Source organism: Phocoena sinus, chromosome 14, assembly GCF_008692025.1.
Source record: "Phocoena sinus isolate mPhoSin1 chromosome 14, mPhoSin1.pri, whole genome shotgun sequence".
Taxonomy (NCBI): Eukaryota; Metazoa; Chordata; class Mammalia; order Artiodactyla; family Phocoenidae; genus Phocoena; species Phocoena sinus.
In genome coordinates, this window is record NC_045776.1 from 17,744,068 (window position 1) to 17,758,320 (window position 14,253).

General features: G+C 36.3%; 1 protein-coding gene across 1 annotated transcript in view; it reads right to left on the reverse strand.

Moving 5' to 3' along the window:
* WDR7 (WD repeat domain 7) overlaps nucleotides 1-14,253 on the reverse strand; it is a 372,564-nt gene that overhangs the window by 335,832 nt on the left and 22,479 nt on the right. The window contains 3 exon segments of the mRNA XM_032602743.1: nucleotides 5,176-5,350; nucleotides 8,772-8,850; nucleotides 10,417-10,523. Of these exon segments, the coding sequence (XP_032458634.1) occupies nucleotides 5,176-5,350; nucleotides 8,772-8,850; nucleotides 10,417-10,523 (361 nt within the window).

Genomic DNA, 14,253 nt, shown 5'->3' on the forward strand with positions numbered 1-14,253 from the left:
GATAGGAATTGCATTGAATTTGTAGATTGCTTTGAGTAGTAGACTCATTTTCACAATGTTGATTTCTCCAATCCAAGAACATGGTATATCTCTCCATCTGTTTGTATCATCTTTAATTTCTTGCATCAGTGTCTTATAATTTTCTGCATACAGGTCTTTTGTCTCCTTAGGTAGGTTTATTCATAGATATTTTATTCTTTTTGTTGCAATGGTAAATGAGAGTGTTTTCTTAATTTCACTTTCAGATTCTTCATCATTAGTATATAGGAATGCCAGAGAATTCTGTGCATCAATTTTGTATCCTGCTACTTTACCAAATTCATTGATTAGCTCTAGTATTTTTCTGGTAGCATCTTTAGGATTCTCTATGTAGAGTATCATGTCATCTGCAAACAGTGGCAGCTTTACTTATTCTTTTCCGATTTGGATTCCTTTTATTTCTTTTTCTTCTCTGAGTGCTGTGGCTAAAACCTCCAAAACTATGTTGAATAAGAGTGGTGAGAGTGGGCAACCTTGTCTTGTTCCTGATCTTAGTGGAAATGCTTTCAGTTTTTCACCATTGAGGATGATGTTGGCTGTGGGTTTGTCATATATGGCCTTTATTGTGTTGAGGAAAGTTCCCTCTATGCCTACTTTCTGCAGGGTTTTTATCATAAATCGGTGTTGAATTTTGTCGAAAGCTGTCTCTGCATCTATTGAGATGATCATATGGTTTTTCTCCTTCAATTTGTTAAAACGGTGTATCACGTTGACTGATTTGCATATATTGAAGAAGCCTTGCATTCCTGGGATAAACCCCACTTAATCATAGTGTATGATCCTTTTAATGTGCTGTTGGAGTCTGTTTGCTAGTATTTTGTTGAGGATTTTTGCATCTATGCTCATCAGTGATATTGGCCAGTAGTTTTCTTCCTTTGTGACATCTTTGTCTGGTTTTGGTATCAGAGTGATGGTGGCCTCGTAGAATGAGTTTGGGAGTGTTCCTCCCCCTGCTATATTTTGGAAGAGTTTGAGAAGGATAGGTGTTAGCTCTTCTCTAAATGTTTGATAGAATTCGCCTGTGAAGCCATCTGGTCCTGGGCTTTTGTTTGTTGGAAGATTTTTAATCACACTTTCAATTTCAGTGCTTGTGACTGGTCTACTCATATTTTCTATTTCTTCCTGGTTCAGTCTCGGAAGGTTTTGCATTTCTAAGAATTTGTCCATTTGTTCCAAGTTGTCCATTTTATTGGCACATAGTTGCTTATAGTGATCTCTCATGATCCTTTGTATTTCTGCAGTGTCAGTTGTTACTTCTCCTTTTTCATTTCTAATTCTATTGATTTGAGTCTTCTCTATTTTTTTCTTGATAAGTCTGGCTAATGGTTTACAAATTTTGTTTATCTTCTCAAAGAACCAGCTTTTAGTTTTATTGATCTTTGCTACCATTTCCTTCATTTCTTTTTCATTTATCTCTGATCTCATCTTTACGATTTCTTTCCTTCTGCTAACTTTGGGGTTTTTTTTTTTTTCTTCTTTCTCTAATTGCTTTAGGTGTAAGGTTAGATTGTTTATTTGAGATATTTCTTGTTTCTTAAGGTAGGATTGTATTGCTATAAACTTCCCTCTTAGAACTGCTTTTGCTGCATCCCATAGGTTGTTGTGCTTTCATTGTCATTTGTTTCTAGGTATTTTTTGATTTCCTCTTTGATTTCTTCAGTGATCACTTCGTTATTAAGTAGTGTGTTGTTTAGCCTCCATGTGTTTGTATTTCTTACAGGGTTTTTCCTGTAATTAATACCTAGTCTCAAAGTGTTGTAGTCAGGAAAGATACTTGATACGATTTCAATTTTCTTAAATTTACCAAGGCTTGATCTGTGACCCAAGATATAATCTATCCTGGAGAATGTTCCACGATCACTTGAGAAGAATGTGTATTTTGTTGTTTTTGGATGGAATGTCCTATAAATATTAATTAAGTCCATCTTGTTTAATGTATCATTTAAAGCTTGTGGTTCCTTATTTATTTTCATTTTGGATGATCTGTCCATTGGTGAAAGTGGGGTGTTAAAGTCCCCTACTATGATTGTGTTACTGTTGATTTCCCCTTTTATGGCCCTTAGTGTTTGCCTTATGTATTGAGGTGCTCCTATGGTGGGTGCATAAATATTTACAATTGCTACATCTTCTTCTTGGATGGATCCCTTGATCATTATGTAGTGTCCTTCTTTGTCTCTTGTAATAGTCTTTGTTTTAAAGTCTATTTTGTCTGATACAGGAATTGCTACTCCAGGTTTCTTTTGATTTCCATTTGCATGGAGTATCTTTTTCCATCCTCTCACTTTCAGTCTGTATGTGTCCCTAGGTTTGAAGTGGATCCCTTGTAGACAGCATATATATGGGTCTTGTTTTTGTATCCATTCAGCCAATCTATGTCTTTTGGAGGGAGCATTTAATCCATTTACATTTAAGGTAATTATCGATATGTATGTTCCTATTACCATTTTCTTGATTGTTTTGGGTTTATTATTGTAGGTCTTTTCCTTCTCTTGTATTTCCTGCCTAGAGAAGTTCCTTTAGCATTTGTTGTAAAGCTGGTTTGGTGGGGCTGAATTCTCTTAGCTTTTGCTTGTCTGTAAAGGTTTTAATTTCTCTGTCAAATCTGAATGAGATCCTTGCTGGGTAGAGTAATCCTGGTTGTAGCTTCTTCTCCTTCATCACTTTAAATATGTCCGGCCACTCCCTTCTGGCTTGCAGAGTTTCTGCTGAAAGATCAGCTGTTAATCTTTTGGGGATTCCCTTGTGTGGTTTGTTTTAATGAAATTAAATAATAGCATGTTTTACAATTAGCATGAAAACCTAATTCTATATTTTATGAAATAACGGAGAACTGATTTCAAAACAGGTTAATGAAGATGATCAAAAATTTGGAGTTCAAGGAAAAGTTTTTTTTAGCTGCTTCATTTATTTCTAACTTACAAGTTTTAATAATTTCAAGTGTTCTTGATTACTAGGCTAAAAAATTACTTTTTAAAAAAATTTTAAGAATTTAAAAAACTAAAAATAAAACACACAACTTTTATTCTTCAAAGTTCACTTTTATTTATTCATCATGGGGGAGCTCAGTCACCTTCTTTCTTCAGGGCACACATTTCCCCTTTCCCCACCTCCCTTGCCGCCATTTTATTGCACACCACACCCTCCACAGGCCATGATCAAGAGAAAGACATGACATAAAACCCAAATTCATCAGCTTCGGGTGAGGGAGCAGTCACAGCACATTCGTGAACTCCGAGAGGAGGGGCATTAGATAGCAGTCTAATGCAGGCTCCAGAGTGAGGGAGTATGCGTTAAAATCACATTTTCTTCACTAATTAACCAATGAACTGTTCATAACTTAACTAACCTATCCTAAATTCAATTTGCTTATCTGTAAGCAAATGTAAATGAATAAAGTAACGACAGTACCTACGTTAATGGTCTGTTATGAGAATTAAGACACACCACAGGTATAGCCCTCAACACATCAATAAAAATAAGTTGTTACTGTTATTTAAAAAACAGGGTTTGCTACATTTCAGTACAAACTTTACTTGTACTGCCTGGCTCCATAGGCAAGGTAAAGCACTGAAATGCACTTATTACAATTCCACAACCTCTGTACAAAGAAGCTAGAACAACTACTCACAAGTCTGTCAATTACTGTAAAAGTGCAACATACCAATATATCTAAAATTCTCAAATATCTACACACTAGAATAGGGTAAAGCAGATTAAAAATTGTGTATGTTAGCAACATTATAAACTGACAACACTTAGAAATGCATGCACAGCACAAAATTTTCCATTAAAGTTACATTCTATCCTATTCAGACCAGTGTGTACATGTATATTTCACATGTGGATATTTCCCACACACACCTAGGTAATGCTTTTTGTACCTATGTACAAACTATTTTTAGAGACTTCATCTAATCTGGGCAGCCTTCCTACTTGCCCTCAAAGCCCCTTCACTGCCTTCACTAATTCCAGCCTCTGTGCTATTTCTCTATCTCATCACATTTCACACCCTGAACTGCCATTTGTTTATATATCATCCTCCCTTACTAGAATTTGAGTCCCTTCAGTAGTTCAATCCTTTGTACCTAGAAGACAGTAGGCGCTCAATAAATATCTGCTGAATGGCTGTTGAATAAAAAGCTATGTGCTGATTTCCAACCATAAGAGATAATAAAGGAAATCTCCCACGAAACTGAAGGCAGTTCACCAATGGAGGTGGTGTAACACGGTGTTAAAGTTAACTGCTCTGGGGTCCATCTGGGCACCAGTAAGCCACAGACTTGCTCTGTGATCTTAAGTAAAGACTCCACCAAGCTACACTTCACCCATCTCCGCATCCACACATCCTAAGACAACTGTACCTATCCCCCTGGGTGCTGTGAGAACTGTTACCACATGTAAACGCTCAGCATGCGCCCGATACTGTGAACACTCAGTAAATGAAGTCTCACGGCGGTGGCAGTGGTGCTGATTACAGGTCAGCCTTTACAGAAGAGCACACAACTATGAGGCATTTGGGAGGAAAAAAAATGCTCCCAAAGAGACATATAGGAATATACATGTTCAGTATTAATTACTGTTCTTGTCCTGAACAATTTTACTTTCGTTCTCACAATTGTTACTGAAAGGTTTCAGCGGAAATGAAGAAAACATACTTGTATTTGTTTGAGCATCAACTACACACCAAGCACTTACCAGGACCTTTCATTAAATTTAATTGTGTGTAATCCCCTCCATTTTCATCATCTCCACAAAAAATGGAAACACTTCCTATGCCTCTTCAGCAAGTGACAAAACCGGGCCCAAGAAATGCACAGATAAACTACAGTTCCTCCCACCATACCTCCAAGGGGTTAAGACATTCTTCTTCCACTTCAGAAAATCACTGACACACTCTAAGATAGCCATAAACTAGTGATCTATTCCATGGAATGGAGATAATGTAACACTTTAAATCTTAATTCAATCAAAGACTCCTTTATGAAAGTAGAGACAGACCATAAATCATGAGAGAAGTTATTTCTTAAACCTAAGAATATAATATAACAAAGTATATTAACATGTGACACATCATACAACTCTACAGTAAACTAACCATTAAGTCATAGTGTAGAAATTCCTAAAGGGCACACTGACCTTGTGTTCGATGGGATCGAATAATACTCATGGAGCTAATCCAATCTGGAGAGATCTTTGATACTAAGGAGTACAACACCTCAAGGCTGGTGGCATCCACCACGAGGATTTCAGGATAATGGCCATGGCACAGAAGCCTTCCTTCTCTCTGATTTCCAACAGAGAACTGGTAGAACTAAAAGGAAGAAGATTTTTAAATGTTCTTTACTTGAGACACTTGATTCACATGGATTCACCAAGCTTATTATGATGCTCAATTTCTCCAGTAATATTTCCAGACATGTACTATATGGTATATATTACATGCGTCTACATATACACATGTCTACACATGTGCAGACATCAAGTTACATTAATATTTCTAAATATCTAACAAAATTATTTTCTTCCTAATATCTTATCTTCCTTTTTGAACTATTTTGGAGCAGAATTCATGATAATTCTTTTTTGTCCTCCTGTAGCATCTAAAACAGACTTGTTGAATGAATTAATAAAACACCTGAATAAAATCAGCTTCACAAATCAAAGCAAAAGTGTAGCTATGTGGGTCACAAAAATAATATGAGTTCGAGATGAATGAGAATCAGTGAGTATAGGTTTATAATTACTAGTTATGACCAAATAAAATTTAGAAGCAAGTAAATTCTGAGTAATCTAAGTGTGTTATTTTAGATTAGAGTGTGAAACAACTGTTATAAACCATTCTCATAGTGCACATTTATACTTTATGAAAGAAAAATAGAGGAAGAACCAGTACAATGGTGTTACTCATGCCAAGAATAGCTCAAAAGGATAAGATGAGTTTCCATCAAGCAAAGAGCAGAGAAAGAATGACTCTAAGACCAACAACTTATCAAAGGTTCTGAATTCCCTTAGCCTCAAAAAAAAAAAAAAAAGTGACTCTCTTAGTGGAATGATTCTCCTAGAGGATTTTTAGAAGGCAGACTACAACTTTTCAAGGGATTGGACCTTACATAAATCACATGAAGGCAAGCTAGACACTGCACAAGGGGCAATGCTGTAACCACTCCACAACTGGGGAGATAAGTAAGAAACCCAGGTCCAGTCTGCTCCCACACTCATCCACCCACTGCTCAGAGCTCAACGTTGCATGTGAAGGAAGACGATCTTTTCTCAACTATGAAGTCCCCTGCACAAGGAGCACAACTTCTTAAACATGAGCACTGAGCACGGAGCACATTAACTAAGTGCAAGGTAGCACCACTAAACCACAGAGAGGGGTCTAATAAAATGTAGACTATCATAGGGGGGACCTCTAGATCTCAGGTTGATCCATAACACACGATCTGGGCTCCCAGGGACTGCCAGGCTCTCGCATGCATATAATAATGTGACCATAGGTAGCCTTGACCCACAGAAGGGGAGGATGTGTGAAGGAGAAAGGGATGGGTGCACGTAAGCAAACTTTGTCAGTGCTCACTCAGCACCAGCCAGGAAAGTCATGTGCACTGCAGTCACTAGAGAAGAGCTCTGTCCTGAGGGCAGGGATATTTTATTAGATATGCCTGACTAAATGCCTCTCACTTTTGCTTGAAAGTTATATTCTCAAACCATCTTCCGAACGCTGATTTAGCTTCCAAGACATTTTGATATGGGCAAGAAAGGTGTCCCTAATGGAGAAACAGGTTTTCCAAATATTAAAAAGTGATGCCCCCATGTGATAATTTAATAAGTTGGCACTTCCTTATGGCTTCAGTGAGTGCCAATGCCATCAAGGTTCATCATTTCTACATATAAGAACAACCTGGGGACTTCCCTGGTGGCACAGTGGTTAAGAATCTGCCTGCCAATGCAGGGGACACAGGTTCAAGCCCTGGTCCAGGAATATCCCACATGCCACGGAGCAACTAAGCCCGTGCGCCACAACTACTGAGCCTGCGCTCTAGAGTCCACGAGCCACAGCTACTGAGCCCACGTGCCACTACTGAGCCCACGTGCCTAGAGCCTGTGCTCTGCAACAAGAGAAGCCACTGCCATGAGAAGCCCGCGCACTGGAACGAAGAGTAGCCCCCGCTCGCCGCAACTAGAGAAAACCTGCGCGCAGCAATGAAGACCCAACGCAGCCAAAAAGAAAGAAAGAAATAAACAAAATTTTTTTAAAAACCTGCTTCTGAACCTGAGAGGGTGAGGATCACCCAGGAAACACCTGTCACACACATTAGTAAATGCCAGAAAGCATCTTCTACTTAGAGATGGTTGCCAATCTAAATACAGAAGACCTAATACAGGATCTGATAAATAGCAGGCACTGAAAATATATTGAATAAAGATAATTTTTCCTAAAACATAAACCAAAAGTTTTTAAATCATAAAATTATACAACAGTTAAAATATTTATATCCAATGAGTTTGATACTTATATATAATTTTCCAATTAAATTATTTATAAAGTCAATGAATCTAAATGATTTTATCATCCCTTTTCTCTTTATAAATCTTGATGATTCTTCATATGATAAAAAATAAATACTACAGGCCCTTTAAATAAAAAGTATATGCCGTAACAGCATTGAAGAAGCAATTTTTAAAAGGACTTTGCCAGGGTAATAAGTAGTCACTAAAGATTTATATCACACTAACCATCTGTGAAAATTTTCCTTTGCTTGTCTAACTTGTGTTAGCACAGAAGGTCTTCTTTCTCAACAAATGATTTTACTTGTTTTAAGGGAGGCAGTATGATATAACAGAAAGAACACAGTCCCTAGAGTCAGATAAAGCTGATTTGGGATCCTAGTGCCAGGAATGACTCACTGTGAGGCTGGGGCAAGTCATTTAATCACTCCGGCTATCAGCTTCCTTATACATAAAAGGATATACTCCTACCTAATTGGTAAGGATGTGGGGAGGCCTAAATGAGAAACCATACAAGAAACACCTATATAATATTTGCTATAAATGTGAGTTCTCTTCTTTTCCCTCTTCTTCCCGATTGAGAACATAAATCACATTTTTCTATATACATTGTAATTTCCCAACACTCAACACAGTAAATGATGAGTAATTTGAAGCACAAAGAATTTGACAGTTATGAAAGAATAAGGAAGAATACCAGGAATGTAAGTGAGAAGCTATAAATTCCTGTGCAAATTCCTGTGTCAGCCAGGCATATGAAATGGTCCTTTCTTTTGCAGAGTTGTGAAGTCAAAACACGAACTCAAGAGCCAACTGCACAAGCAAGGAAAAGGGTATCATCCCCAAAATGGACTGTGTCAATCATGAGTGGAATCACCAAGGCTTTAGCAAGAGAGAATTCCATTATTTAGGATCTAGAACACTTACCCAACCAGTAAAAGGGCTCTCACCTGGGTAACCAGGACAGAGAGAGCAGAAGCAGCAGTGACAACGGCTTACCTTACATCTTTCAACATTAGTCTCCTCGTCTTTGTTTTCCTCCCCCACTACACTGTCTTATGAAAAATACTTTTACTACTCTAATTCTAGTCTTCCTGTCCTATTACCCATCCCCACCCACTTCTCATATAAAAATATAGACTCAATGTTTAAAAAACATTTTTTCAATTGTACACCTATAATAAATTGTGCTGACTTGGCCAGTTACAGAAATTGATACTAACCTGTATGCCAGTGTGTGTGCAAGCTAATTTTGTAAATTCAATACATCTGCCGTCATTCACGTCCCAGAGGCACATCTCTCTATAAAATAAGATAACAGCTGACTTTAAATCTGAGTTTTGGAAGCACTGTTCAACTTTGTCACAGTGGTTTAAAATTAATCTTCCATTAAAACTGACATATTTCTGAAAAAGTATTGATAGTATATAGTCATTATTGCTGTTCATCAAAAATTCTGGTCCTCCCACCCACCGTCCTAAACTCCCCTCCAACCTAACCACCCCCACCTTGATCCACATTCTTTCTGGGCACCTGGGAGGACTGCACCTCCTGGCTCCCTTTTAGTTGGTGGAGTCTTCTGAGTAGTTCTGACCAGAACTGATATGAGACCCTCCAGAACTCTCCTCCTCTGCCTCTATACCAGATAGCGGCGGTTCCTTCACCCTCAGCCTCAAAGTAAGGAGAATTATGAAGCAGAGCACAGCCCTAAGTGATATATGAAGGGCAAGTGGCAAAAACTAGAAATAAACTTTTAATTTAAACCACTGCAATTTTCCATCGGTCATCAACCTACTAGAAAACTCAGCACTGCAAAAAGCAAAACTTAAGGTCAACTGAATTCCAAATCTTTGCAAATTAAATATAATATTCCAGTTTTAATTCCATATTTATGGCAGAAGTTTTATTGCATGCATACCAAAAGAAAAAAGCTTTATCTCACACTAAAGATACAACATTTGAAATTAGAAATGTCAATATGCCTTGTATTTTAAAGAAATAAATTTAAGATTTATTTAACAGAAGACAACATTAATAAAATGTAATGATCCTGATATTAGGGTATTCTTTAAGATGTCTTTTCCTATATCTCATATGGTATAAATTTTTCAAAGGAAATTCATCCGATCTATTTAGAATATTCACTCTAATATGAATTATCCTTTAATTGGACAAAAGGTACTATATTTTCACCTGCTGCTGCCTTTCAGTTATACAAGGTTCTTTTTAAATTCATAAATTATGAGGAGTAGAAGGGACAAGTTCTTAAATAATTCTCTTCCAGTTCCCCAACTCCCTTCAATAACATATTGTGTAAATATACAATTTTCTAAACACTCTAAGTTTCTTCTTTTAATTCCCCACACTCTAGACCCTACAAATACCGTTCAATGACTTACATCTCTAAAAGCAAGCTCTATTCTGAGCCTTAGGAATACATGTAGCCATATTAGTGCATTAATGTACATCAATATAACTGTTTAAACTTTTGCGTGGCTTCGTCTTCCAAATTTATGCTAGCCTAGCATCACTGAGGTTTTTTAAAACTCTCAGAGTTGTCGGCCAATTCAGCAAAAATGCCTTGGGGATTAATGATCATTCTTTAAATTTTATGGTATTCTGAGTTTCTCAAAAGCAAGGCAAAAACATAATCATAAATTACAATAAAATACAAAGTATTATAAAAATCATTAATAAAGATAAAATTCATTTTGAAAACCATATTTCAAATATCTTTATGTTGAAACAACTGAGGCATTTATTTAAAAGACACCCCCAAAGGAAAAAAAAAAATTCCTACTTACTAATACAGTGGTACTATTTGCAATACAGACTTAGGAGGAGAAAAGTGAATAAGAAAATACATACCCACTCTCGGATGCGCTCACAATATACTGTTTGTCACTAGAAGCACAAGCTTTAGATAAACAGGTGATTGAAGCTGTGTGACCAAACAACAGTGCTCGAGGATTAACCTAGAAATACACAAATATGTTGATATTAGTACCAAATTTTTTAAGTAATCATTTTTAGGAATCCTGTTAAATATTCAGTACAATATACAGATACAGATTTGAGAAGAACTGCTCAGAACATCAAAAACTAAGAGCTGCAAAACACTGACGCCCACCAATTTAATGCACACAATCATCCCACCACGTAGTTCTAAAGTCAAAAGTGGAAAACCAAGAGGTGACATGACTTGCCCAATATCACGCAGAGAATGATGGAACCAGGATCTAAAGCAGGGCAGTGTTTGGCACTAAGCTCCAATACACTGAGAAATCAGGTTAAGAATGTGTATTAGTATACAAAGTAATTTAACCTCACCTATTTTTTAAATAATACTTTGCATGATTTAAAAGTACATTTAGAGTCTCTAGACTGACATCCCCAAACACAGAAAATAGAGAACAGGTACCCTACCAAAAGCTGATATCAATGTTGACTATCAGGAACCAGACTGACCTTCACAGCCTAATGATTTAGTGCCATAGTGCCTTATGAAAGGACGGCTTAATACCCACTATTCTAAAATAGTCTAGCAATCAGCCCCCAAATTCATCTGCTCTATACCAAACTGCATGCTATCATTTCAGGTTACTTCAAGGCCTTAAGTAATTTCAGGATATCTTTCTTAAACATTTAATACATACAAATAATATTTGTAACACATGTACAAGACATAAAAAAAATACATAATCACATACTCAATACCCAGTTTAAAAAAACAGAATATGATTAATACCTTTAAAGCCCCTTTCATGATATCCATTTTGCAAAGAATCAAAATCACTTTAGCCTTATTTTGCATAATTATAATTAAAAGAAAAATACAATCATTGTTTATGGTTAGAACAGGCCTAGAATGTTTTCTCATACATCCAAAATTTTCTCATACATCCAACCCCATTTCTATACAGAGACTCTGTGTTCCTCCACTGGAAAAAAAAAAAAATGCTCTTGGCCAATTCTTTAATTTCTCCCAAGAAAATCAAATTTACCAGTTGTTAGTTTTATTTTCAATGTACATGGCTTTGCTAGAAAATCCCATTTTCAGTCATAATACAGTAACTAGAACTGACTGTACTCCCACCAAAATCTAGATAAATGAATAAAAATAATTGAATGAAGTATAAAAATCACATAATCATCTCAATAGAGACAATAAAAGCATTTGACAAAACTCAATATCCTTTCACGATTAAAAACTCTCAACAAATTGGGTATAGAGGGAATGTACCCCAACATAATAAAGGCCATATACAACAAGCCCACAGATAACATCATATTCAACAGTAAAAAGCTAACAGCCTTTTCTCTAAGATCAAGAACAAGACAAAGATAGCTACTCTTGACATTTCTAATCAACATAATACTGGAAGTCTTAGCCAGAGCAATTGGGCAAAAAACTAAACAAACAAAGCATCCAAATTGAAAAGGAAGAAGTAAAATTGTCTCTGTTGTAGGTGACATGATCTTATATGTAGAAAATCCTAAAGACTCCAACCAAAAGACTGTTAGAACTAATGAACAAATTCAGAAAAGTTGCATGATACAAAATAAGCACACAAAAATCAGTTGTTTCTATAACAACAAGATATCTGACAGAGAAATTAAGAAAGCAATCCCACTTACAATAGCATCAAAGAGAATAAATTACTTAGAAATAAATTTAACCAAGGAGGTGAAACACCTGTATTCTGAAAATTATAAGACACTAATGAAAGAAGTGGAAGAAGAAATAAATAACGTGGGAAAGATATCCCACGTTCTTGGGTTGGAAGAATTCATGTTATTAAAAGGTCCATACTACCCAAAGCAATCTACAGAGTGAATGCAATCCTATCAAAATTCCAATGGTGTTTTTCAGAAATAGAAAAAACCATGATAAAATTTGTGTGGAACCATAAAAGACACCAAATAGCCAAAGCAATTTTGAGAAAGAACAAAGTTGGAGGCTTCACACAGCAAGTATTAATATAACTGGAGGAAAAATAAAAATATGGCATATTGTTATATTTATACCTTTTATCTGTATCTCACCATATCCCATAAAAATTTATGTCATAGTTATTAACTAATAAACATTTCACACATAATCAGTACAAAGATAATCTGTTCAACATATTCAAAAAACCATCCATCATCAAAGACCACAGTTCAAAAGTGACAGTTATCAGTGGCAAGGTGTGATGTTTAGAATAAAATGATATGATGTGTCAGTTCTTAAGAGTAAACACTAACATCAATGTTCCAATCTGGAACTTTGAGGCTACTAGTTCTATAGTCAGCCAACAATCAGCACTCCTTTTGTTTCCCCCTTTAGCAATTTTTTCTTTCTACTACCTGAGATGCTACAATTACTTTCATTAACTAAATCCTTACTATGTACAAGCACTGTGATAACTGCTTAATACACATTCCTTCATAGAATCCTTACCACAACCTTGTGTAGTTGATCCTATTTGAAAAATGGCAAGACTTAGGCATCAAATGGTTAAAAATTGCCAAAAGTCACACAGCTAGACACTACAGTAGCCAAGATTGAAGCCAACTTCACCCACCTGCAACATCTGAGCTCTTACCACAATGTTTCACTTCGTTCATTAATGCCATGTATTACACTATTCTTTGCAATTACAGTTTAATTCTCTGCAATTACAGCTTTATAGGTAGTCGAAGCATTAAAACACTGTACTGTAGACAATACCTGCATTAACAGGTTCCCTCCTTTACTCTTACCACCATCTGTCTAGGTACTCACTAAACTACTGCTTCTGCAATATCTCTCAGATATTTTAGTGCCACCATGTTAGGCCAGGCTGCCCTTTCCCACAGGTAAAAGGAGACCAAGATATGCAAGACAAAAGTTCTAGCTACAGTTCTGAATCCTTTCCTAACAAAAGAAGGGAAGACACCATGACCTCAAGAGAAGGTATTTTGTGCCCTCCCCACTCTGTATGTTATATGACTTATTGGTCCTTCATAGGCATAAATGACTGCTATAAAGTGCATTAATAAGGCCCTCTATATGAATCAAAAGACAATAACCAAGCCACTTTTTATTCAGCCTTCTTTTCCTCTGGGTAAACAGTCCAATTCTCTTAATATCTTTCAAAGGATGTATTTCTCTCCTAGTCAGTCTCCTCTCCCCCTTTAATCCCTCTCACTTGAATTTAAATAAATATAACATTCTAGTGAAATCCATGCAAAAAATTCAGTAAAAGAATGGTTTCTAAGATCTTACAAGTAAATCTTATTGCTTGTAATAACTCCAATAAAATGTGGTGGGATTTTGTTCTCCTCATCACTACACTGCTGATTCCTATTTAGTTTGCTATCAATCCTGAAGGCATATCACGTTCTACAACACTCATTTCCAGTCACTTTCCAAACTGTAACCCTAGCCTTGACATGTCATCCAAGGGTGTGGATCATTTTTTCAGTTCTAGCAATTCCATGCCTAGGTGAATACCTAAGAGCAACGAAAACATATGTCCACACAAAAACTCACACACAAATGTTCAAAGCAGCATTATTCACTATGGTCAAAAGTAAAAACAATCTAAATGCCCATCAACTGATCAACAGACAAATAAAATGCAGTACACCTATACAATGGAGTATCATTTGGCCACTAAAAGAAATGAAATATTGATACATGCTACAACATGGATGAACCTTGAAAATACTATGCTAAGT